The sequence below is a fragment of the Berghia stephanieae genome, chromosome 9 (assembly GCF_034508935.2).
Source record: "Berghia stephanieae isolate SIO BIC M18660-M18661 chromosome 9, UCSD_Bste_1.3, whole genome shotgun sequence".
NCBI classification, from domain to species: domain Eukaryota; kingdom Metazoa; phylum Mollusca; class Gastropoda; order Nudibranchia; family Aeolidiidae; genus Berghia; species Berghia stephanieae.
Genome location: NC_088368.1, coordinates 2,284,515 through 2,310,952, shown reverse-complemented (window position 1 = coordinate 2,310,952; position 26,438 = coordinate 2,284,515). Strand labels below are relative to the sequence as shown.

The 26,438-nt window shown below is 37.3% G+C and overlaps 2 protein-coding genes across 4 annotated transcripts in view; one reads left to right on the top strand and one right to left on the bottom strand.

The window, feature by feature from the left end:
• Positions 1–2,509, top strand: part of LOC144979484 (uncharacterized) — a 15,112-nt gene extending 12,603 nt beyond the window's left edge. For both annotated transcript variants that reach the window (XM_078926162.1, XM_078926161.1), the window contains exons 3-4: positions 873–1,026; positions 2,237–2,509. In XM_078926162.1, the coding sequence (XP_078782288.1) occupies positions 873–1,026; positions 2,237–2,482 (400 nt within the window). In that variant the 3' untranslated portion in view covers positions 2,483–2,509. The remainder of the gene's footprint in view (positions 1–872; positions 1,027–2,236) is intronic.
• A 3,555-nt stretch (positions 2,510–6,064) lies between these two features.
• LOC144979480 (N(G),N(G)-dimethylarginine dimethylaminohydrolase 1-like) lies at positions 6,065–19,087 on the bottom strand. 2 transcript variants are annotated; one of them, XM_078926159.1, is made up of 6 exons: positions 18,699–19,087; positions 17,891–17,993; positions 17,341–17,540; positions 16,141–16,272; positions 13,448–13,593; positions 11,944–12,081 (listed from the first exon to the last, which is right to left on the bottom strand). In XM_078926159.1, the coding sequence occupies exons 1-5, from the start codon at positions 18,978–18,980 to the stop codon at positions 13,453–13,455; spliced, it is 858 nt and encodes a 285-aa protein (XP_078782285.1). In that variant the 5' UTR covers positions 18,981–19,087; the 3' UTR covers positions 11,944–12,081; positions 13,448–13,452. The 2 variants fall into 2 exon arrangements, with proteins under 2 accessions (XP_078782284.1, XP_078782285.1); XM_078926158.1 differs by lacking the exon at positions 13,448–13,593 and having other exon boundaries at positions 6,065–12,081.
• Positions 19,088–26,438: the final 7,351 nt, after the last annotated feature.

Below are 26,438 nucleotides of genomic sequence, written 5' to 3'. Positions count from 1 at the left end.
AAAACAGATATAGGGGGATAGAAGACACAATAAGTGCCTCCCTGCCCATTATGGGAGGTCAGGAACCCCACCCAAGTATGTAATCTAGACTTGGGAGAAAATATCCTTGATCATGTTTTTGTTTTTAAGAGTTTTACGGCGCTTGCAACACATTAAGGTTATATCAGCGCCAGTAAAAAGGAAGAAAATGGGATAGTAAAAAGTTCTAGAATTACAATTAAAGCACCCAAGAGAAAGGAAGACAAAGGGGAACTGGGAACAAATATGGATCAGATGTAGATTTCAAGAGCAAACCATCAATGTACTTAGTTTGAGATCACCTATAAGTCTCATCCGGACACAAGCACAAAATCCAACAAAGAGGAATACACTCAAATGCTTACATTATACATTTAAAATAACAAACATAATAATACATAACAGAGAGATGATTTACAGGGGAAAAAATATCATCTCCCAAAACAATAACTATGCATTTGACTGTTTCCTCCCAGCTAGGACTCAGGCCAGGGCCAGGACAAAACCAAGTAATCTCATTCCAAGACAAAGACACAATGCAAATTGGAAAACAGATATAGGGGGATAGAAGACACTGTAAGTGCCACCATGCCCATTATGGGAGGCCAGGATCCCCACCCAGTATCCTTGATCAGAAGCTAGGTCTGTTTGATCTGACTGAAAGCACTTTGCAATAGACTAGCGTCCTACCCAAAAGGTAAAAAGCAATTTAAATTGCCCGTTTAACGCTATAGAAACAGGGAATAAACTCCGGCCCCAAAATGGCTCCGAAGGACTACAATTTACTGCAATGATATGATCTGTGTTTGGACGTTTCCCCTTTCTCACTCTCTGCCCTTCTTCCACGGACCCAGACATTCCAGCGAGTACCCCAACCTGGACCAGCTGAGACAGAAGCGAGACGACCAGCAACTCAAGAACACCGTCCTCCGTACATCCGAATACAAGTCGGAATACAAATGTCTCATTCCTAGGGCCCCGGCTTTTAGACTTCTCTCTCGTCATGAGGTGAACGTGCTTTACTTTTACTATTATTCTTATTATTATTATTATTATTATTATTATTATTATTATTATTATTATTATTATTATTATTATTATTATTATTATATTATATTATTATTATTATTATTATATATTATTATTATTATTATTATTATTATTATTATTATTATTATTATTATTATTATTATTATTATTATTATTATTATTATATTATTATTATTATTAATTATTATTATTATTATTATTATTATTATTATTATCATTATTATTTATTATTATTATTATTATTATTTATTATTATTATTATTATTTATTACTATTATTATTATTATTATAATTATTATCAACATCACCTATTCTTGTTTGTTGGGGGGGTTAGTGCCCTTCATAGATAACGGTAGTCTGTGGTGCCCTTCTCCTAGATTGCGATCTTCCACTTACGAAGTCTATCTTGGCTATCTACCCGAAAAAATGAGACTTTTAGGTCATGTCAAACTAGGCACATTGATAGATTGCTATGTGGTTTTGTGGTATGACACTCGCTTTTGGAAGGTCCTGGGTTCGAGCCTCGCTCGGCGCATAGTTGAGTCCTTGGAAAAGGATCTCTACTCATATTCTCTCATCGTACTCAGGTGTAAAATCAGTACCTGGACGTTAACAGCTTTGTCTCTGTTCGGAAAAATTGTAATATCGCCTTATAGGCCTGTCCTAAATGTTAAATGTTGCTGTACGGCAGGTAACCTTTGTAAAGCGCTTTGAGCACATTTTTAGTGGATATTGCTCTGTATAAATGCCCAATTTTGTATTTATCTCTACTTGGAATCTACGCCTGTTCTCTTTTTGAACCAGTCGCCTTTGTCTTACTTTCTTTCTCTTCTAATTTTTGTTTGTTTTGTTTGTTTTTAAGGGTTTTACGGCGCTTGCAACACATTAAGGTTATATCAGCGCCAGTAAAAAGGAAGAAAATGGGATAGTAAAAAGTTCTAGAATTACAATTAAAGCACCCAAGAGAAAGTAAGACAAAGGGGAATGGGAACAAATAGGGATCAGATGTAGATTCCAAGAGCATACCACCAATGTACTTAGTTTGAGACCACCTATAAGTCTCATCCCGACACAAGCACAAAATCCAACAAAGAGGAATACACTCAAATGCTTACATTATACATTCAAAATAACAAATATAATAATTTTATTTATATCACATTCACAGGTTGACGACATCGTGTCTCGGCTGACAAGACCCACGATTGCCAGCCAAGGTGAGTCTGGTCGAAGCGAGAAACAAATGGTGAAAAACCAGGCAAGTCAACACCCGAAATATCTCGGGCTCCGCGAGATCAACGCAGACGAAATGGACGCCATTACTGCCCGCGTTTCCAAGCCAACGAGAATGAGTCTTATCCGTGAAAACAAGAACGTTGCAGCCAACACGATGCCGGCAGTTGATGTGGCGTAAATTTATTAAATATCTAAATATTTAGAATTTCAAATATTGTTTTATTTATTTAAAAGAAAAACAAAACAATGAAAACATAAAGTGAGCCATAACATTACCATTGTCATTGTACAGTATAAGATGCATTGAGTCTTCAGATCAGTATCAAGATTTTACTTTTGTATTCGATAATCGTTTAAACAGAATGCTGTGCTTAATGTGATTTAAAACACTTAAAGCAAAAGAAAAAAAGGGAGGAAGAAGAAAGATGGAGAGAAAAAGAGAGAGAGAGACAGCGTGTATGTGTGTGTGTGTGTGTGTGTGTGTGAGAGAGAGAGAGAGAGAGAGAGAGAGAGAGAGAGAGAGAGAGAGTGTCAGAGAGAGAGAGAGAGGGGCATATTTTTTTAGGAAAACATTTTTCATTCAAATCTGATATTCTTGTTATCATCATCATTTGGTTATCGTGGATATTCTTTGCTCATTAAGAGAAATACGTTCTAGCGATCCAAATAAAACCCTTTGAACTTTGAATGAAAGACAAATTCCTGTATTTATTATCATCGTCTTTATTGTGTCACATCGTACCTGTCTCTTCCCATCGGAAATGCGCACGATATTGCGCTATATAAAAACTCGAGTTTTATTTTTTCATCCAACGAACTTTATCTGCTTATACCGCCCTCCGCCGAACAGGAAGTGAGAGAATTCATCGCAGTATTGCAAGAGAATAAATACTATCAGTGTACTTAGTTTGAGATCATCTATGTTTTATGTTTTTAAGGGTTTTACGGCGCTTGCAACACATTAAGGTCATATCAGCGCCAGTAAAAAGGAAGAAAATGGGATAGTAAAAAGTTCTAGAATTACAATAAAGCATCCAAGAAAAGGGAAGACAAAGGGGAACTGGTTCAAATAAGAAACAGGTGTAGATTTCAAAAGCACTCTATCAAAGTACTTAGTTTGAGATCACCTAAAAGTCTCATCCAGACACAAGCACAGGTCCCAACTAAGAGGAATACACTCAAATGTTTTACAAATCATAAAAATATAAAGAAAGCATAATACAGTGCATAACAGAGAGATGATTTACAATGAAAAAATATCATCTCCCAAAACTAACTACAGTGGACTCCGGATAAGACGATGCCCAGGGGAACCGAGAAAAAAATCGACTTATCCGAAAATCAACTTAACCGGAGTGTAATCAAATGAGCAAAAACGCATGTGAACAAAGCAAACCAATCTAGATTAAGTATGTCACTTCATATCGCGCGGTTTCTGTAGTGGTCATCAGAGGCTCCTACCCCCAATAGCCCCATAGAGGAATCAGAATACATAAAAATCGGAATTTGAGATAAAAAAAGCCGAATCAACTTACTGTTATTGACTATGACATGCTTTGCAACAGAAAATGTAATAGACAACCCAAAAGTACTCAAATAATTAAAAATATAAAATGTGTAAAAATGTACAGATTGTGTAAAGACTAAGAATGGGGTCAAATAATATTAGAGAACACACAAGTCCAGGCCGTCTGAGAGCAAAGCATTGAATGGATGGATTTAACCTTATCAGGACCCTCCTCCTCCCCCCCCCCACACACACACACACCTAATCACACAAACGCGCGTGCCGGTACACACACACACACACACACACACACACGTACACAGGGCTAAAATTAAATAGGGAAAGAACCTGACCGTACTCAATAATATTATTACCGAATGAAGCCAACATATAATATTACCAAGGTCATTGACCTCACAAATTGGAGTCACTATAATAATAATAATACTTCGGTCAACCCCCCTCCCAAACATAATATAATATTATCCGACATCAGCAGCACACACTTTGAAGGGACTAATCAGACACACAAAGTGTGTGTTGATTGACCATGGGAGATGCTGACAAAATAAGCCATAGCTCACGTTTTTTTCACTGGAGATTTTTTTTTTTAATTTTCCTCGATTGGAAAGGTGAAAAGCGGAATTTTTGCCTTGAATGTCGAATGTATACCAATTAGTTGAAACTATTCCGCGAAAAGCGGAAGGGTAGGAGCCTCTAGGTCAAGGTCATGCTTCTTGTAAATCCTCGAGACAGAAATAGCTGGTATGCCAATTTCCTATGCGACTATTTTCTGTCGCATGCCAGACTTTCCAAATGCATCGAATCTTCCTTTTCCGCGACAGGTTTGCATTGTAGTTGTAGACTTGACTTGAATTCTTGATAAAATTGATACTAATTAAGAGGGCCATTACATAGGATGGCCTGGGATTAGAACCAAAAATAATCTTGAACTTGAAGTTGCGACAATGTAAAATTTGAGATGGAGAAATTAAAGTTATTCAATATTGCTTATGTACATTGAACACGGACGTCAGGCAAAGCACCTACATCACATCGATGTGCGCCAATCGTTCGCGGATATTCTTAACCACTGAAAATTCTTACTGGTAGCTTTTTGAACCAATGGAAATACTTGTTTATTTGTGATTTTATTGTAGTCGTGAGTGATAATAACATCGACTTAAGCGACATCGACTTATGTGGATTTGTTTTTTGTTTTTTACTAATGTTATATAGGAAGAAGGGGGAGGGACCAAGAAAAAAAAATCGACTTGGGTAAAAATCGACTTAGGTAACGTCGACGTATCCAGAGTGCACTGTATACATTCGACTGTTTCCCTCTCAGCCAGGGCATCTGGCCAGGACCAGGACAAAACCAAGTAATCTCTTTCCAAGACAAAGACAGAAAGCATGTTGGAAAACAGATATAAGAGGATAGAAGACACAGTATGTACCCCCCTGCCCACTATGGGAGGTCAGGAACCCCACCCAGTGAGATCATCTAAATGTCCCATCCAGACACAAGCACAGATCACACTATGAGGAACACACTCAAATGTTTACAAATCATGTGTGTATGTGAAGAAGAACAAGAAAATAACAGTGCTTAACATAGAGATGATTTTCATGACAAAAAATATAATCTCCCGAAACTCTTATAATTATACATTTGACTGTCTCCCTCCCAGCCAGGGCCAGGACAAAACCGAGTAATCTCATTCCAAGACAAAGACAGAAAGCAAGTTGGAAAACAGATATAGGGGGATAGAAGACACAGTAAGTGCCTCCCTGTCCACTATGGGAGGTCAGGAACACCACCCAGGACACAGTGAGTGCCTACCTGCCCACTTTGGGAGGTCAGGAACCCCACCCAGGACACAGTAAGTGCCTCCCTGCCCACTATGGGAGGTCAAGAACCCCACCCAGGACACAGTAAGTGCCTCCCTGCCCACTATGGGAGGTCAGGAACCCCACCCAGGCTGGAAAGAACAAATACAGTGTTGCCCATGCAAGAGACAAAATTTACTGACCGTTACACAAACACACAGATCATCCCCTGTCTGAGTGCTGAACTTCAGTAAAAAGACATTACGAACCCCACCCAGCAGGTTTAACATTTAATAGGAAAATATACCGACGGTTTATAACATACTGAATTCTGTAAATATACGGGAAATTGGCAACCCTGGAAATAGAAGATGGGAGAGGAAAACATGGAATGACAAACAAAAATATTAAAAATTCTAAAGATTGAGATGAAATAAAAGGTTTATTAAGCTTTTTTTTTGTTTTACAATTCTCATTCATTGCACATAAATGTTAATTGTATCATCCTTATTATTATTGGTGTTATGGCTAAGGCACTCGATCAAATATTTAAAAAATCTACATACCAATAATAATAATGACAAATGCATTTTACAAATAATAATAATAAAAAATATGATACTCGCTTTCTGACATATGAAAATGGAAATAGTAATCCCTGCAGTGCGTTAGAAATAAATGTTACAACATCCGTCATGTCAATGTATAGGGAATGAGATTAGCGGAAGAGTAGCGTCCCTTGATTGGACGTCAGCCATAGTCTGTGACGTCACAGGCGGAAAAGTTATTAGAGAGAGAACGTCATGTTGGTTGTGCGCATGCGTCTCTTGTCCTCGCTTCCGGTGAAAGCGGCTTGAGACACTTCAAAACCAAATTGGGACGCTACTCTTCTCCTAATCTCATTCCCTATTGAAAATCGAAATGGAATCAAATGATTCGTTTTCATTTGTTTCAAAAATTTGACAGCACTTATTGAGACAATGTTAGTGTTAGGTTAGGATTTGCACCAGTTTTGGTGAATTTGTTCCCTTCATTTTCAGGCAGAATTTGACAATACATGCGACACTCAACGCCAGGAAATGGAAAACAGACTCAAGAGTCAAAAGATCTCGATCTGGCAAACTATCAAACATCTTAGAATACAAAATACAACAGTGTCAATGTTAACAAAGAACGTGCTGTAGATCACAGGAAAGTACTGTATGTCAAACAAAGTATGTACTCTAAATCACATGACACGTCTCAGGTTCAACCCAATATTCCAGCTAACTAAAAAAAACAAAATTAAACAGCAATACGACGGGTATCCCTTGAAACACACTTGCTCTCCGGCAAATTTGGAATGAAAAATATATATTTGTGCGTAGACTACTAGAATAAGTCTGTATGTATGAAATACCAGCGGCTTAGATAGGCCATAATACACAAAGTTGTCCACTATGTGATCAATGAGTCCATATGTAATACCAGCGGCTTAGATAGGCCATAATACACAAAGCTGTCCACTATGTGATCAATGAGTCCATATGCAATACCAGCGGCTTAGATAGGACATAATACACAAAGCTGTCCACTATGTGATCAATGAGTCCATATGTAATACCAGTGGCTTAGATAGGCCATAATACACAAAGCTGTCCACTATGTGATCAATGAGTCCATATGTAATACCAGTGGCTTAGATAGGCCATAATACACAAAGCTGTCCACTATGTGATCAACATGCCCAGATTGACTACCAGGCCTCGTCCCAATGGACTCCTGACCCAATGTTATGGATAGGAAGTAGATGTGAGGAAAATTACAAATTGACTTTGCAAGTAAACCACAGATTGGACAAGGACAATTGATGAAACACTTCCCATCTCACTTGACTGCTAAGGAATTCAACAAGTTTTTTCAAATTCCTTTCACTTTTTTGGTGCTCCCTTGTTCGACTTTGCAGTTGTCTACCCTTATTTCTATCACCTCTGGAGCATTTGTTCACACGCTTCTACAAAGAAATAAATTGGACAAGAATCAAAAACAAAACAAAAGAACTCCAGATTTATAAGAGCCAAAGGGTCCAGAAATCCAGACTAAGACTTTTCAATCCAAAGAAGATGACCACATCACTAAACCAACGACTGTCCAAACTAAGACGTTTCAATCCAAAGAAGATGACCACATCACTACACCAACGGACTGTCCAAACTCGTTATCACTGTGACCAGAGATCCCCAATCATAACAGACAGCATATCAAGACATAGAGAAACATTGAAAGCCAATCAAGTATAACTTTTGTCTGGAAATGGAATGTGAAAAAAATAAAATATTCAAAAATTCACAAGCATCCAATAACTCGCAAAGCATACGCGAAAACCGGATCAAAATATTGGGTACTTTATAGTATTTTGTGATATAAAATTTACACAATACAAACATGTAAGCAACATCCATAACTCTATATAATATTCTAAATATTCTATCGTGGGTAAATATAGGAAATATTTTTACAGTTCAATTGAGGTATTTCAGATAGTCCAAAATAAATAAAATAAAGTTTTGATGAATTAATTAATTTCTAAAACAGTCAGATGACAACAAAAAAAAAAAACCCAAAAAAATGCAACCGGTGATAAAATATGATGAATATGAACAAGATCATTTCAAATTGAAATTCCACCAAAGTATATTCGATCTATTCATAATGTTGTGTTACATTAACTTGAAAACTGTTTCATCATACATTTCCACAAAATAAAGAACCCATTCCTAATCATGACTTACTAACTATTCGCTTTCACAATGCTGTGTCTGAATTCAAAGTTATCTATTCAGTATTTATTAAACAATTTAAAAATCAAAACAAAACAAAACAAGAACACAAAATGAATACAAACAAATGTGGCAGTAAATTGTATAGTCATTCTAAATGACACGCAGGAACTTAAAGTTAAGTCAAGGACAAAAAGAGCATTATGTTTTTTAAAAATCTATGATACAAAAATGGCGCCGATACATCAGAGTAAAAAGCATGGTTAGAAAAATAATCCAGCCCTAGAGCATACGGTGTGTGATTTAAAAATAGCAATGATATATTTATATATAAATTGAAAGCAATAATATATCTATTTATAGATTGATTTATTAGCAGCAATCATTCAAATAGTGACAGTCAAAACGGTTTGTGAATGAACGCAAATTATTTATCATATGCAGCAGACCTTCCACAAACGATATGACATAAAATCTTCTTTGACAAAAATCAGACTTTTAACGCCTACATTTTTCTTTAATCTGAAGTTTGTTTGTTTTTGTTTGTTTTTAAGGGTTTTACGGCGCTTGCAACACATTAAGGTCATATCAGCGCCAGTAAAAAGGAAGAAAATGGGATAGTAAAAAGTTCTAGAATTACAATAAAAGCACCCAAGAAAAAGTAAGACATAGGGGAACTGGGAACAAATAGGGATCAGATGTAGATTCCAAGAGCATACCACCAATGCACTTAGTTTGAGATCACCTATAAGTCTCATCCAGACACAAGCACAAAATCCAACAAAGAGGAATACACTCAAATGCTTGCATTATACATTTAAAATAACAAATATAATAACACATAACAGAGAGATGATTTACAAGGAAAAAAATATCATCTCCCACAACAATAACTATGCATTTGACTGTTTCCCTCCCAGTCAAGGACTCCGGCCAGGGTTGGGACAAAACCGAGCAATCTCACACCAAGACAAAGACAGAAAGCATGTTGGAAAACAGATATAAGGGGATAGAAGACGCGGTAAGTACCTCCCTGCCCACTGTGGAGGTAGGGAACCCCACCCAGTAATCTGAAGGATTTAAGATGCTAGAATTTCAGTCTGAATAACATAAATGAATTACTCCAAAACGTTTAACGAATAGTTTCAATTGTGACATCATTCCAATTGAAAATAGACCCAAAGTAAATACATAATTGTTTTTCTTAATTTTCATCATAATTCGGATATCTCAGATAATTCTGGACAGAAAATACAAAATTGTGAAAAATTTTGGATGCCTTTATATTTTGTATATTCAAATAATTTTTTTCCTATGACTAATGATTTTAAGCGTATTCGAGGTCGGCCTGAGACAGTGAAAGCACAAGCACACAAAGAAAGATTCATCTCTTCGTCAACAATATTATTTGAATCATTCACTCCATTGAAAGAGCAGAGATATACAAACATGATTATCCAATGGGAATGCAACAGATTTGGAAATGACTTTTTGTGACCAATACTCTGAGATTTCGATCTCACTAGAACAAAAAAAAAAACAAAAAAAAAAAAATTATAACAAAAAAAACTCAATAAATTGTATCTATTTTAAATCAGTGTGTGTATGTGTGTGTGTGAAACACATTGTGTATGGAATATTTAAAGACATGATAAGACTTGAAATTATCAATAATTTTTTTCTAATGATGAAATTGGGAGGAAGACAACTCATACACAAATTAAAACATTTTTACAGTATTTATTACAACTTTAAAAATATACTCTGCTACAACAACAACAACATAATAATAATAATAATAATAATAATAAGAAGAAGAAGAAGAAGAAGAAGAAGAAGAAGAAGAAGAAGAAGAAGAAGAAGAAGAAGAAGAAGAAGAAGAGGAAGAAGAAGAAGAGGAAGAAGAAGAAGAGGAAGAAGAAGAAAAATGAAAAGAAGAAGAAAAGACACGATTAACTCTAAAAAAGAAAGAGAGTCAGACATTTCTTTCAAAATAAAAAAAAAAAATTTTAAATTTAAATAGCACCTTACCTGAATTGGGACGGGGAACAAAAAATGACAGAAAATAACGTGTGTGTGTGTGTGTGTGTGTGTGTGTGTGTGTGTGTCTTACAATGGAAAACGTACATAAAATCCAATCATTGCCTCTGTATTCAATGTGAATAAAATTCACCAAAATAATAATAATAATAATAATAATAATAATAATAATAATAATAATAATAATAATAATAATAATAATAATAATAATAATAACAACAACAACAATAAAATTATGGCATTAAAGAGAATGAAATATGGTAAGCACAACATGAAGAAAATGATTCAATGATTAATTCGACTAACAGTGGTGTGAATTTAAAAAAACAATTTAAAAATAGAATTGTAACAAATGACATAATTCATTGACTGTACATCAAATTTTACAGAAAATGAGAGACCCAAGACAATTGATTGGTGCAAAGTGGGAAGGTGGAATCAGTAGCAACGTTGACAACGATGACATTGATGGCAGGAAATGGTTGCAAAAAATTGTCAAACAAAAAAATACAAATCAAAAAAGGCTTTTACAGTATCTTCTCTCTTTCTTTATTCTATCTTAAATTATATTGAAGCCTGCCAAAAAATCAGTTACAAACTAAAACTATAAATTGGTGACACGCCATGGATTAGGAGAATAAAATTTAAACTAGCGTACCAAACCATGTCATATCGTAAAATGAAATCAAATTTTATGTTTTCTGAGTACAAAATCACAAGAAGTGAAGTCTCAGTTCACAAAATGAATTGTTGATCTTTTGTTGCCGAGTGCCAAACCCCAGCTGTCCGAAAGCAAAATATGCTCATGACACGAGGTACCCATATCAAATATCCCATATTTTAAAAAATTGGATCTGTATAAAAATTCAAAATTTCACACCAAATACAGCCCAGGTTTAGAAACACATCTCATGTTACATAAAAATATTGCTATATATTTACTAAAATAAAACCCAATCTAAATACTGCCCCCCCCCCCCTTCCCCTCCCCACTACTATTACTATGAGAAAAAATCCCCAAAAAAACTCAAACTTATAGTCTTCAATTCCAAGCTTGATAAAATGTGATCCAAAAAACACACACAAAAAAAAAAACAACAACCATCATGCAATTTGTTTTCAAAAAGCAATTCCTAATGTACAGACTTTACTATAATTGTTTGAAAGTAACTTTATCAATACACCTGATAACTACCAAACTCTTGAAAAACATGAATTTAATAATTTGGTCAGAAATCCCGCCTCTTTCAAATGTCAATCCATTTAAATGGCCCTAAACATGGCAAAACCTTTCAAATCTGGGACGTCGCAAAAGTCCCATGTTTGAGAGTTTTTGCCCAGACGAGGGTCATTTAAATTGATCGATATTTGAAGGACAAACTTTCTGGCCAAACTTTTAAATACAAGTTTTTTCCATCATTTGGTCTTTAACTGGTCAATCTGAATAAAAATCTCTCAAACATCCCCACGTTTCCACTGTGTGAAATAGCCAAGGTCCTCATCCTGGATGTTGCTGATGATGTTCTTGGGGAATCGACTACGCGTGATGAGAAGGGGCAGACTAGCGATGGTCCCTCCAATCTTGCTCAACTCTGTCATCTGAATGTGATGTCTGGGCCACAAAATCTTCTCGTCCAACGCCTGAAGAATGAAAACGTAGGAAAGATTAAATCATAAATTCCATGATTTTGTTGGAATGAGAATTTGAAACCAATGGTGACAAAAAGTGGAAAAGGGAGGAAAATTTGGAACGATTGCCTTAAAGTTAAAGCCCAATTTATCACTGCTTTCACCCTGACTTTTAGAGCAATTCAGATGATAAACTATCATTATTACTCTAACTAACTTATGGAGAGTTGGAAACTTCACCAATTTGTTCCACCACACATCAAGTCTCTCACTGCCAGTACATTGGATTGGGAGGAAATGTCATTTTTATAAAAGGAGGAAATTTCTCCTCTGAAAATCACATATCCAAAATCGTAGAATTCTGAGGATCCACGGAAAACAATTAGAACTGATTTCTTTCTCTACCAAATGGAGAAAAAGAAATCGATTCACTTTTGTGATAATTTGTTGATCCATGACTGCTGTTTTGTCCTTATCCAGCAGCTTGTAGAATGAATATCAGGACAGAAGAAGATGCGACAAAGACTTCTCCCATCCTTCTGGTTTCTTCATTTTGTGGCGACAGCTGAAGAAGGTTTTTGAACACAAATGGTCATCGTTTAAAATGCTGATCTTTTATTCAAAACGATCACCTCCATGTTTATCCAATAGTTTTACAGACGCTAGTATATTACAAAGTACTTTCCACCAGATCTAACAGACCCAGCTACCCAATCACTGTTGGGTGACTGAGGGGTAAAAAAAAAAAATCAAACGTCGACTACACCCAGATCAATCTCAGTCCCTTTGCATGTGAAGCAAGTGCTCTACCAGCTGAGTTACTGAGACCACCAACTTATATAAAGAGCAAAATCAAAATAATACAATAAAGTGTGGAAGAAAAGGATTTTTAAAAAACATAAGTTTCCTTGTCCTTATGCCTTTCAAATGGAAAAGTTTTCATGGAGACTATAACAAAACATAATATGTCTGATGTTATTTTCCCTGCAAGGACACAACAGTACCTCTTCATATTTTTTTAAAAATTGCTTGCACAATCTTTAAGAGTTTAATGAAACTGCAACACTTTTGGGTCATTTCGCTACCAGAATATAAAAAAAAGAACACCTTGGAAATATGGAAAGTCAATAGATTCAACGTAAAAGGCCAGAAATATTTTCATTCTCTCATTCTATGAACCATCGTATGTTCATAGGAATAGACGATCAATGTCCATACGTACATATGAATAGACAATCAAATATTTTGTTCAGTTTCCATTCATTTTTTAAACCTGAGGGGACACTAACAGGTTTTGTTTTATTTTCCTTTTATAATTCTTAATCCCTTGCCTAATCAACAAACTCATCATGAAAGGGTCATGCAGTTGAAAACTCACACCACTCAGTCGTAAATGAGGCTTGTGTAAGTCTTCAGCTTGAGGCAAAGCAGACCCAGTCCACAAATGCCTCTCCCCTCCCAAGTCAGCTGGTCCATGCTCAACTCAACACGTTGAATTTCTGGGTCCACAAACTGGTCCAACATCTGTGCGTCCAAACACGGCATGGCGTTTGTAACAACGTCATCGATGGGATGGGATTGGCATGTTGTTGTTGTCGTTGTTGTGACAACGAAGATGATGATAATCCAAGCAGAATCCAACGATTCCATGAAAATGAAGCCAAAACATCGAATGAAAAACAAAAAAAAAAAAAGGAGAAAAGAAAAATGGAAACTGGTTCAGTCAATGTGAACATCCTCATCTCATGCCGTGAGTAATCAACCAGCTGTCATGCAGTGTCAAGTCAGTCAACGGAGGAACTTCAAATCCAAAAACGATGAGCACTTTGATCATGGAAATGCGGGTGGGAGAGGTTGGTAGAGATTTCATTCAAGCAAGGGAGAAAAGGGTCATAATTTTTTAGTGCAGGCACAGGGGTCAAACTACCATTTTATTTTAAGTAAACCGTACGTTGTAACAGAAACAGAGGGAGGTGATTATTGTGTTACACAAAGCCATTTGGTAGGATATAAATATTTTAAGAAGTCCAATGCAATTTGATATATATAAATATAATAAATCATCCATCGATGAAAGTTTCCAATCCGTAGAGTGTGTCCCATTCCATGCTTGGATTCATTCCACATTCCACACGTGGCAAAAACCAATGACTATACAGTAAAGCAGTATGTGTCAAATTTCATGCACAATCCTTTGTTAGAAGAATGACAAAAAGTGTATCTTCCCTGACACAGACAAAATCATCCATTTTATCTGACAACTGTAACCAATGTATGTGAATGTGACAGTCTCAAGCAAGTTACATGGCACAATTCCAAGGCAGTAATAAAATATTATAAAAAAGCAATACATACAGGGATATGACACACTTTCACAATTTACAGCATGCTAAATGAGTTCCAAAATGTTATGTTTATTTTGGTCTCAAAACAAGTAAAAGTAAAAGCCAACAAAAGGAAATGTTGCAGACAATACTTTTTTAAAATCACGTCATTCATGTTCTGGTTCCTTCCATCTTGTCTTGAAAGACAATCTCAAAGCTTCAATGCCCATTCAAATAATTAAAACTGTATAAATAATAATAGACAAACCATCCCACAAATACATGGATCAGAATATTTGAAAAAGCCGACTTTCCCCGATGTATTTTGAGGTTCTTTACTGATATATACTAGAATAATGGTTGTTACCCTCTTGGCTTATCCATTAAAGTATAGAATACACTACAAAAACGGAAATAGAATTAAGCAGTACTGAGGTAGACATTATATGTGCAATGTTAATGGTGTAGCAGTGGAAAACAGGCAGTGATTCTCTTTGTTGTATCTACAAATTTTTGTGAGTGAGCGGTGGAATCAAATGGGTGGCAATAATAATAAACATACAATCGTTTTGTTTTTAAAAAGAAATCAAGCAACATTTTTTTTAAAAATAGATACACCATTATAATTTGGAGTATTAGAGATGTGATAAACGACGTATAGCTGGAACATATGAGGACATTTTAATAGACGATTCATTGGAGACTATCAGAGATTTGTCGATGGTGCTTTTCTGCTTTCATTTGCAAACCAATCAAAACGCAGTCAATTTTTAAAATGATTCACCATTCTGATATAAAGCAACAATGGTCCATTGACCACGGAATATTTTTTAAATTATTTTCAGTTGCACTCATATAAACCAATTGTACATGCATCAAAAATGTTTCACTTCTTCACTGTTGAGAGAGAGAGAGAGAGAGAGAGAGAGAGAGAGAGAGAGAGAGAGAGAGAGAGAGAGAGAGAGAGAGAGAGAGAGAGAGAATCCAAACTGGAATTGACACCTATGGCAAAGTATCAAGATAGGATATTATACTCTTTCACAAATCAACATAACACACCATGCAATTTTGTAAACAAATATAATACAACAGTGTGCAAACGTGCTGGGTATCTCCATCCATTCAATCACTTACTTACCTCTCTTCTACAAAAACATCTACTACACAGACTATGATGTAAATCTAAAACTATTAAGAATAAAGTACCATGAAAAAAAAAAAATAAACAACAACAATGGTTTATATATTACACACGAAAAGGTACAAATATCACAAAAACTAATCCTATGAGTTTAAAAAAATACTTTTCCCATAGCCAAATGAATGAAAAAATCTTTTTAAAATTTATAAACAAATAAAACTATTTTCATCTTCCTTCTCCAGCAATGAAGAACATGGTGTGAAAATTACCTGACTACCAAAAGTGCACAGAATCAAAGTTGGCAACGATAAAATGATGAGCCAGGATTTCAAAATTGGGTCAAAAGATAAAATTTTTGTAAATTGATTTAACAAATACAATATGTACAAGGAGCCATGTTTTCATTGTTGTCTTTTGTTGTTGGCTGAAGAAGGGTTTTGAGCCCGAAACGCTTTGTATTTGGTATTTTGTTCTTCTTGTTTATAAGCTGTTCTATTCATTCTTTTGTTTATTCCATTTGACAGTCCACAGCTTCTACTTCTAGCAGCTTGGTGTCGCTTTTACAGTTTAATAGTAGCCCATGTTCAAAGAGACGACTCGACTCACCCCGTAACTCTTGTCTCCCATCTCATTCCTGACATGATGGATCAGGTGGCCATTACAGTACAGCATATCCGTGGCCAAACGAGAGTCCATCTGCATCACTTGATATGGGAAGTCAGCAACGTCTTGCATTTGCTGTGGAGACAATCAATACTTTACTTACACTTCAAACATCACATTGCAGTAGAGCATCGAAATGTAGAAAATTAAATAAATAAAATCACCCACTATGAGTACAAAAACTGGAATAAGAAAAGAGATGAAAACAATAATGAAAAGTAGAAACAAAATATTTTTGTAAAAACCAAAAAAAACCCAAAAAATCCAAAACAACAAAACCAAAAATCTAATATTTTCTTTTGGATCAAATTTGTGAGTTTGTCACGATTTCATTTTATTTAAGAAAAAAGGAAGTGGTTATGAACACTCTGCAGAAGAAAAAAAAAAACAACAAAAAGATAAAATAATCCCAATTAACTCCAGTCAACACATTATAAAAATAATCAAAATTCTTTATTTGTTTTCCACGTTTATTTGTGTATTGTTGTTCTGACAAAGGGTTTGTACCCGAAACGTCCATTGTCTGTTTTGTTCCCATAAGAAGCCTTTCCACTTTCACTCTTTCATTAGTATTTTACGATCACCGGCTTCAGGCAGCCCTTACCGTTTTCTACAAAAATAATCGTAATTCTCAACACTTTAATATCAAAACTTCTTTACTTTGAAATAATCAACATAAAGGGCTAGGGAAACTCTTAAAACCCTAAAGGAGAACAAAAATAAATACATGGTCCGAGTACTAACAAGAATATCGTTATGTATGAAAGAAGAAGAAGAGGAAGAAGAAGAAGAAGGAAAGGAAAAGAAGAAGAAGCAGAAGAAGAAGAAAAAGAAGAAGAAGAAGAAGAAGAAGAAGAAGAAGAAAGAAGAAGAAGAAGAAGAAGAAGAAGAAGAAGAAGAAGAAGAAGAAGGAGAGAGGAGAAAGAAAGAAGAAGAAGAAGAAGAAGAAGAAGAGAAGAAGAAAAAGAAGAAGAAGAAGAAGAGAAGAAGAAGAGAGAGAGAAGAAGAAGAAGAAGAAGAAGAAGAAGAAAAAGAAGAAGAAGAAGAAGAAGAAGAAGAAGAAGAAGAAGAAGAAGAAGAAGAAGAAGAAGAAGAAGAAGAAGAAGAAGGAGGAGGAGGAGGAGGAGGAAAAGAAGAACTTACCCTGAGAACAGCCTGTACATCTGGGCCAGGAGCAACAGCCATGACGCGCTTGCCTGCCATGTTGAAGACGTCCTTCAAGTGAAGAGCCTCGCAGTGGGAAAAGTCAACCATGGACACGGCATACTCTGGGAAAGCCTCGGCCACGGCCTGAGCACCAGCCCTGTTTGTCCTCTTCCCAACGCCAACAAATATCTCCTTTCCTAGAGAAGTAAAAGGAGATGAGTCATTATTACTCAGTGCTGATGGTGACAAAAAGTGATAAAGGAGGAATTTTTTGAACATTTGCCTTTTCACCCCATTTTATAGCATTAACTGGCATGAACCACCATTTTTAGAGCAACAGAGTAACAAGAAAAATAAAGTGAGTAGAAAATCACCAGAAGACAAAACAGAATAAACATTTTGCAATGGTGAGGATTCGAACCCACAACCTGTTACAGTGTTACACAACTCTGCCTGGTCACCAGAGAGACACTCTTAAATGCACGCTATCCACCAATTTCTTCTCATTCAACAACAGCAGATAACAAAGAAAAACATCAACGCTCACCTGTGAATAGAACATCTCCTCCATCTAGAGTTGCTTTTGCGTTGTGGATTTCAACAACATTAAGCCTTAAATCCCCTTTCAGCACTTTGCGAATTTCACCAACCTTTGAGGAACAGAAAAAAGAAAAAGAAAAGAGGGTTGACTACTAAAAATTACATAGATAAGAAAAACTATAAAAAAGCCTGACACCAGATGATTTTTATTGTTTGTAAAATGGCAAAATGAGTCAAAATGTGAAATAAAATAAAGAATTACATCAATCATGAGGACATTTCAAGAAGCTCAACTACTCCTAACTAGAATTATCTAATCTGTGTCCTCTGCACTGAGAATCTGAGAAGAGTACATTATTTATAATTTATAGTTGTCAGTAGATCTTTTTTTATTTTCTAATTGTTGTAGCATTAATAATAATAGACAGAATTTGGGAATTTTGTATTTTGGCATAACTGTGGTTTAAATGAAAATATGATTATGATAATGATGATGGTGTTATTTCTGAAATAACAAAAAAATATGATCAAAATTGGGGGACCAACTGTATCCGGAATGAACATTCATTAAGAAATATTATTTGGTTTCGACCTCAATGCACTGGCACTTAAAACCAAGCAATGGTCACAGTCACAATGATTGTGAACAAGAGGACAAGTCTTGTCTTAATCTTTAAAATCTTTGATTTCGAATTGGCTCTGGACCTGGACTTGTCGGGCTCTCCTCACCACTGACCACTGACTGAGGCAAATCAAAATCCCAGGAATAGGAATCATTTTCCCTGGTGTTTTAACAGTAAATGAAAGATGATTACCTCTCCCTGCCGAGTACTTGAGCCAGGTCGAGAAATCAGTGCAGTATTCCCAATAACAACAGCGGTGTCATCAACAAAGCAACTGTCTGGATAGCTCTCATCTTCCACCAACTCAATGATGTTGATGTCACAATTTTTCAAAACCTCACGGACTGTCTCGTACTCTTCCCTTGCCTTGTCAACATCGATCCCGTCCGCATACTGATCCGATCCAATACTTCTGTTTTTGATTGAATTTGGTACTCTGCAAATGATGGCAAAATTATAATGAAAAGCCGACATCTTCCAACTATTTTTCTTTTGGATTATTGCTCTCAAAAAGCGAAAAAAGACTCAACCAGCTTGTTATCGTGTATGCGGAAGTGTTAACCGGAAGTTGTCATTAGTCATCAGAGGGTTTGTCCAAGGGGAGTAAGAGAGAAAATTTGTGTGGGCGTCGGGAAGGTTGGTGATGTCTCGCATTGTAACTCTATTTTTTACTTCTTTAATATTGAAAGATTTTCTCTATACATGTTGGCAAATCGTCGCGTTTTATTTTGCATTTTATAATTGTTATGAGATGGACGAATTTTAATAAGCAGTCTCATGTATGACGATTGTTAGGCGATTGACAGAGACAACGCTGTTGATGGCCAGATACTCATTTTACACCTGAGTACGGTGAGAGAATGTGAGTAAAGAGACTTTTCCAATGACTCAACTATGAGCCGAGCGAGGTCCTCATTTACAAATACAATACTAGATATTATTGCTGGGGCGCTTATGTTATTTTTACAATTCTTATTATTATTATTATTATTATTATTATTATTATTATTATTATTATTATTATTATTATTATTATTATTATTATTATTATTATTGTTATTATTGTTATTATTATTATTATTATTATTACTATTATTGTAAGTATTGGTGGTATTACAATGTTGTATTTTTATGATTATTTATGGTATCATTTTATGCTTTGGTTTCATTTACCTTTTTTCCTCACTCTCATGTCTGTTGTCATCAAATTGTATGGATTATTGATTAAAATAAAAGTTATTTCTGTTTGTCTTATTTTGACTATGGAACTGATACTTATCATGGCAGACCTGCCTACTTGAAATAGGAAAATGTAATAAGTAGTTTTCAGGGTAAATAACATCGTAGACATTTTAACTACCCTTAAAAACCACCAGTTTGTCCTTATAATGCGTGGGGAAAAATATTAACTCTATGTGATAGCTCTGGCACCAGAACTTCGTTTTCAAGAAATGACATTTAATTAAAAACCTTTATTATATCCAGCCCGGGATTTAGCCGTAGTACTACGGGAATTTTCGTGGTAGTGAGGAGGTCTGTTGTGATGGGTATCAATATTTTATTATTATTATTATTATTATTATTATTATTATTATTATTATTATTATTATTATTATTATTATTATTATTATTATTATTATTATTATTATTATTTATCTATCTATTTATTTATTTATTTATTTATTTATTTATTTATTTATTTATTTATTTTTATTTTTTTTATTTTTTATTTTTTTAAATGAGAAAAACTGATTGGAAATGTAAAAGTGATGGTGATAGTGGTAGTGATAATGGTAATGGTGGTGGTGGTAACGGTGATGATTGGGGTGTGGGGATTATGGTAATATTATTATTGTTATTATTATTGATATTCTTGTTGTTGTTGTTGTTGTTGTTCTTCTTCTTCTTCTTCTTCTTCTTCTTCTTCTTCTTCTTATTGTTGTTGTTATTATTACTATTACTATTATTATTATTATTATTATTATTATTATTATTACTATTATTATTATTATCATTATTATTATTATTATTATTATTATTATTATTATTATTATTATTATTATTATTATTATTATTATTATTATTATTATTATTATTATTATTATTATTGAACGTATTGATGTTATTACCATTCGTGTATTTTTGTGTGGTGTATCAGTTTATTTTTTGGTTCCATTTACCTTCTTTTTTTTTTTTTCCACTTTCATGTATGTTGGCATCAAATTGTTGATTTATTGGCGAAAGCCTAATATTGAATAAACTAAGCTTTTCCAAGGACTCAACTATGACCCGAGCGAGGCTTGAACCCAGGACCTTCCGATCCCAAAGCGAGTGCCATACCATAAGACCACATAGCCGCACATTTTATTTAGTTGTTTTAGTTAGTTTTTGTTTTATTTTTTTGTTTTGTTTTTTTGTTTTTAATCATCAAATTAGACCTCTACCACCTAAAAGTAACGGGAATACCAATATTGGCATTGCAATTTTTAAAAAAAGAAGTTTTTTTGACTACAGATCCCCCTTTAAGGGGAAATATTTCCTAGCTCAGATGAGGGTTTGTTGTAAGCGGACTGTAGCGCGTTCCACTGTGGGATTATTTTTTAAAAATATATTATAAATTGTATTCACAGACTGAGTCCCTATCATCAGGGCTATTAGCCACCGAGTCCCTACCGCCAGTGCTATTAGACACTGACTCCCTACGATCAGCGCTATTAGACATTGAGTCCCTACCACCAGTGCTATTATCCATTGAGTCCCTACCACCAGCACTATTAGTCACTGAGCCCCTAACACCAGTGTTAATTAGCATTTGAGTCCCTACCATCAGCGCAATTAGCCATTCAGTCTCCATCACCAGTGCAATTAGCCAGTGAGTCCCTACCACCAGTTCATTTAGACATTGAGTCCCTACCACTAGAGCTATCAGCCATTGAGTTCCTGAGTCATAACCACCGGCGCTATTCGCAACAGTCCCTACCACCAGTGCTATTCGCCATTGAGTCCCTCCCACCAGCACTATTCGCAACAGAGTCCCTACCACCAGTGCTATTAGCCATTGAGTCCCTACCACTAGTGCTATTAGCCACTGAGTCCCTACCACCAGTGCTATTAGCCATTGAGTCCCTACCACCAGTGTTAAATAGCCTTTGATTCCCTACCACCAGTGCTATTAGCCAGTGAGTCCCTACCACCAGTGCTATTAGACACTGAGTCCCTACCACCAGTGCTATTAGCCATTGAGTCCTACCACCAGTGCTATTAGCCACTGAGTCCCTACCACCAGTGCTATTAGCCATAGAGCTCCTACCACCAGTGTTAAATAGTCATTGAGTCCCCACCACCAGTGCTATTAGACATTGTCCCTAACACCAGTGCTATTAGCCATTGAGTCCCTACCACCAGTGCTATTAGCCACTGAGTCCCTACCACCAGTGCTATTAGCCACTGAGTCCCTACCACCAGTGCTATTAGCCATTGAGTCCATACCATCAGTGCTATTATCCACTGAGTCCCTACCACCAGTGCTATTAGTCATTTAGTCCCTACCATCAATGCTATTAGCCATTGAGTCCCTACCACCAGTGCTATTAGCCACTGAGTCCCTACCACCAGTGCTATTAGCCACTGAGTCCCTACCACCAGTGCTATTAGCCATTGAGTCCCTACCACCAGTGCTATTAGCCATTGAGTCCCTACCACCAGTGCTATTAGCCATTGAGTCCCTACCACCAGTGCTATTTGCCATTGAGTCCCTACCACCAGTGCTATTAGCCATTGAGTCCATACCACCAGTGCTATTAGCCACTGAGTCCTTACCACCAGTGCTATTAGCCATAGAGCCCTACCACCAGTGTTAAATAGCCATTGAGTCCCTACCACCAGTGCTATTAGACACTGAGTCCCTACCACCAGTGCTATTAGCCATTGATTCTCTACCACCAGTGCTATTAGCCATAGAGCCCCTAACACCAGTGCTATTAGCCACTGAGTCCCTACCACCAGTGCTATTAGACATTGAGTCCCTACCACCAGTGCTATTAGCCATTGAGTCCCTTCCACCAGTGCTATTAGCCATAGAGTCCCTACCACCAGTGCTATTAGCCATTGAGTCCCTACCACCAGTGCTATTAGACATTGAGTCCCTACCACCAGTGCTATTAGCCACTGAGTTCCTACCACCAGTGCTATTAGACACTGAGTCCCTACCACCAGTGCTATTAGCCATTGAGTCCCTACCACCAGTGCTATTAGCCATTGAGCCCCTAACACCAGTGCTATTAGCCACTGAGTCCCTAACACCAGTGCTATTAGCCATAGAGTCCCTACCATCAGTGCTATTAGCCACTGAGTCCCTAACACCAGTGCTATTAGCCACTGAGTCCCTAACACCAGTGCTATTAGCCACTGAGTCCCTAACACCAGTGCTATTAGCCACTGAGTCCCTAACACCAGTGCTATTAGCCATAGAGTCCCTACCAACAGTGCTATTAGCCACTGAGTCCCTACCACCAGTGCTATTAGACATTGAGTCCTACCACCAGTGCTATTAGCCACTGAGTCCCTACCACCAGTGCTATTAGCCATAGAGCTCCTACCACCAGTGTTAAATAGCCATAGAGTCCCCACCACCAGTGCTATTAGACATTGAGTCCCTACCACCAGTGCTATTAGCCATTGAGTCCCTACCACCAGTGCTATTAGCCACTGAGTCCCTACCACCAGTGCTATTAGCCACTGAGTCCCCACCACCAGTGCTATTAGCCATAGAGTCCATACCATCAGTGCTATTAGCCACTGAGTCCATTGAGTCCCTACCACCAGTGCTATTAGCCATTGAGTCCATACCACAGTGCTATTAGCCACTGAGTCCTTACCACCAGTGCTATTAGCCACTGAGTCCTTACCACCAGTGCTATTAGCCATAGAGCCCCTACCACCAGTGTTAAATAGCCATTGAGTCCCTACCACCAGTGCTATTAGACACTGAGTCCCTACCACCAGTGCTATTAGCCATTGATTCTCTACCACAGTGCTATTAGCCATAGAGCCCCTAACACCAGTGCTATTAGCCACTGAGTCCCTACCACCAGTGCTATTAGACATTGAGTCCTACCACCAGTGCTATTAGCCATTGAGTCCTCCACCAGTGCTATTAGCCATAGAGTCCCTAACACCAGTGCTATTAGCCACTGAGTCCCTACCACCAGTGCTATTAGACATTGAGTCCCTACCACCAGTGCTATTAGCCATGAGTCCCTACCACCAGTGCATTAGATTAGTCCCTACCACTGTATTAGCATGAGTCCTACCACCAGTGCTATTAGCCATGAGTCCCTAACCCAGTGCTATTAGCCATTGAGTCCCAACACATGCTATTAGCATGAGTCCTACACGTGCTATAGCCACTGTCAACGTCCTTTACCACCTAGATGCCCTAACCATGTATAGCCACTGTCCTACCAGTGCTTAATTAGCCATTGAGTCCCTACCACCAGTGCTATTAGACACTGAGTCCCTACCACCAGTGCTATTAGCCATTGAGTCCTACCACCAGTGCTATTAGCCATGAGCCCTACCACCAGTGCTATTAGCCACTGAGCTCCCTACACCAGTGCTATTAGACTTGAGTCCCTACCACCAGTGCTATTAGCCATTGAGTCCCTACCACCAGTGCTATTAGCCATTGAGCCCTAACCACCAGGTGCTATTAGATAGCCAACATGAGATTCCTAACCACCATCAGTGCTATTAGACATTGAGTCCCTACCACCAGTGCTATTAGCCACTGAGTCCTACCACCAGTGCTATTAGCATTGAGTCCTACCACCAGTGCTATTAGCCATTGAGTCCTACCACCAGTGCTATTAGCCATTGAGTCCCCTAACCACCAGTGCTATTGCCATTGAGTCCTACCACCGTGCTATTAGCCATTGAGTCCCTACACCAGTGCTATTAGCCATGAGTCCCTACACCAGTGCATTAGCCATGAGCCTACACATGTAAGCAGAGTCCCTACCACCAGTGCTATTAGCCATAGAGCCCCTACACCAGTGCTATTAGCCATGAGTCCCTACCACCAGTGCTATTAGCCATTGAGTCCTACACCAGTGCTATTAGCCACTGAGTCCTACCACCAGTGCTATTAGCCATAGAGTCCTACCACCAGTGTATAATAGCCATTCACCAGTCTAACTACCCACCAGTGCTATTAGCCATTGAGTCCCTTACACCAGTGCTATTAGCCATTGAGTCCCTACCACCAGTGCTATTATGCACATGAGTCCCTACCACCAGTGCTATTAGCCATTGAGTCCCTACCACCGGTGCTATTAGCCATGAGTCCCTACCACCAGTGCTATTAGCCATAGAGTCCTACCACCAGTGCTATTAGCCACTTTAGTCCCTACCACCAGTGCTATTAGCCACTGAGTCCCTACCACCAGTGCTATTAGCCATTGAGTCCTTACCACCAGTGCTATTAGCCATTGAGTCCCTACACCAGTGCTATTAGCCATGAGTCCCTACCACAGTGCTATTGCCATTGAGTCCCTACCACCAGTGCTATTAGTCATTGAGTCCATACAACCAGTAGCTATTAGCCACTGAGTCCTTACCACAGTGCTATTAGCCATAGAGCCCTACACCAGTGTTAAATAGCCATTGAGTCCCTACACCAGTGCTATTAGACACTGAGTCCCTACACACAGTGCTATTAGCCATTGATCCCTAACCACCAGTGACTATTAGCCATAGAGCCCCTAACACAGTGCTATTAGCCATGAGCCTACACACAGTGCTATTAGACATTGAGTCCCTACCACCAGTGCTATTAGCCACTGAGTCCCTAACACCAGTGCTATTAGCCACTGAGTCCCTAACACCAGTGCTATTAGCCATCGAGTCCCTACCACCAGTGCTATTAGACATTGAGTCCCTAACACCAGTGCTATTAGCCACTGAGTCCCTAACACCAGTGCTATTAGCCACTGAGTCCCTAACACCAGTGCTATTAGCCATAGAGCCCCTAACACCAGTGTTAAATAGCCTTTGATTCCCTACCACTAGATCTATTATCCATTGAGATAGAACAAAATTGACGTCACTTAGTACTTTGTTATTGTTTTTAATTTTTAGCCATTTTTTTTCATGATTAGTTCTCATTAATTGTATCAAGACTAAACTGACTATAAAAGTTTGAGGTTACACATAGATAAGTAGAGTGGTATCACGGAGTTCAGTTGTCCCAAATAATTCCAGGTGATGGGGAAAAAACATCCGGACGAAATATGCAGAGAATACATGCGAAGGCAAAATATGTCACCGCACATAATAATCTACCAATCCTTAAGTACGTCTAACTTAGCAATCTACACATTAAGTACGGCTAGCCTGCCAGTCTGGCTGTCATTAAGTACGGCTAGCCTTTTCCTTATATTCATAACTTACAAAGGTGTTAAAAAGGATACTTACCTTTTATTTCACCAATAGTTACAGACATTTTGAGGATAGTGTCAGCAGCAGCTGAGTGAGTGACAGTATCTTGAAGCATCATAGAAAAGTCATCACTGAATTCCTCCTGAAACTGGCCTTCACAGATGGTTTCTAATACCAACACTACACAATCAAAAAGAAAGTGCAGTAGAAGAAGAAATGGTTGACTAAGCCTTGCCCATGATTAGTGGGCAGAGTGGCGTAAAACTGAGTGACTTCTCATTGAGTTTGAAAAGTTTCTTGGTATTTGTAACTTTCTATGACTGGGTAACATACGGTACCAAAAATAGAAGCTAAGTAAAAGTGAGTGACAGAGACCAAAAGGTTTTTTCCCCCAAAAAAAGCTAAGAAATACAATAAGAAACCTCTCAATGTTACGACATCCAGCATGGGGACAGCTGGGCAGGTTGATCGAATGTTATTTTTACCCGAAAGTTA

What these genes read in the sequence shown, in the direction of transcription:
- LOC144979480 (XM_078926158.1), bottom strand. Translation starts at nt 18,980, where the DNA reads ATGTCGGCTTTTCATTATAATTTTGCCATCATTTGCAGAGTACCAAAT. An exon ending in AGGAGATGTTCTATTCACAG is followed by an intron (nt 17,541 to 17,890) that starts GTGAGCGTTGAT and finishes TTACTTCTCTAG; the next exon opens with GAAAGGAGATATTTGTTGGC. An exon ending in ATGTACAGGCTGTTCTCAGG is followed by an intron (nt 16,273 to 17,340) that starts GTAAGTTCTTCT and finishes TTGTCTCCACAG; the next exon opens with CAAATGCAAGACGTTGCTGA.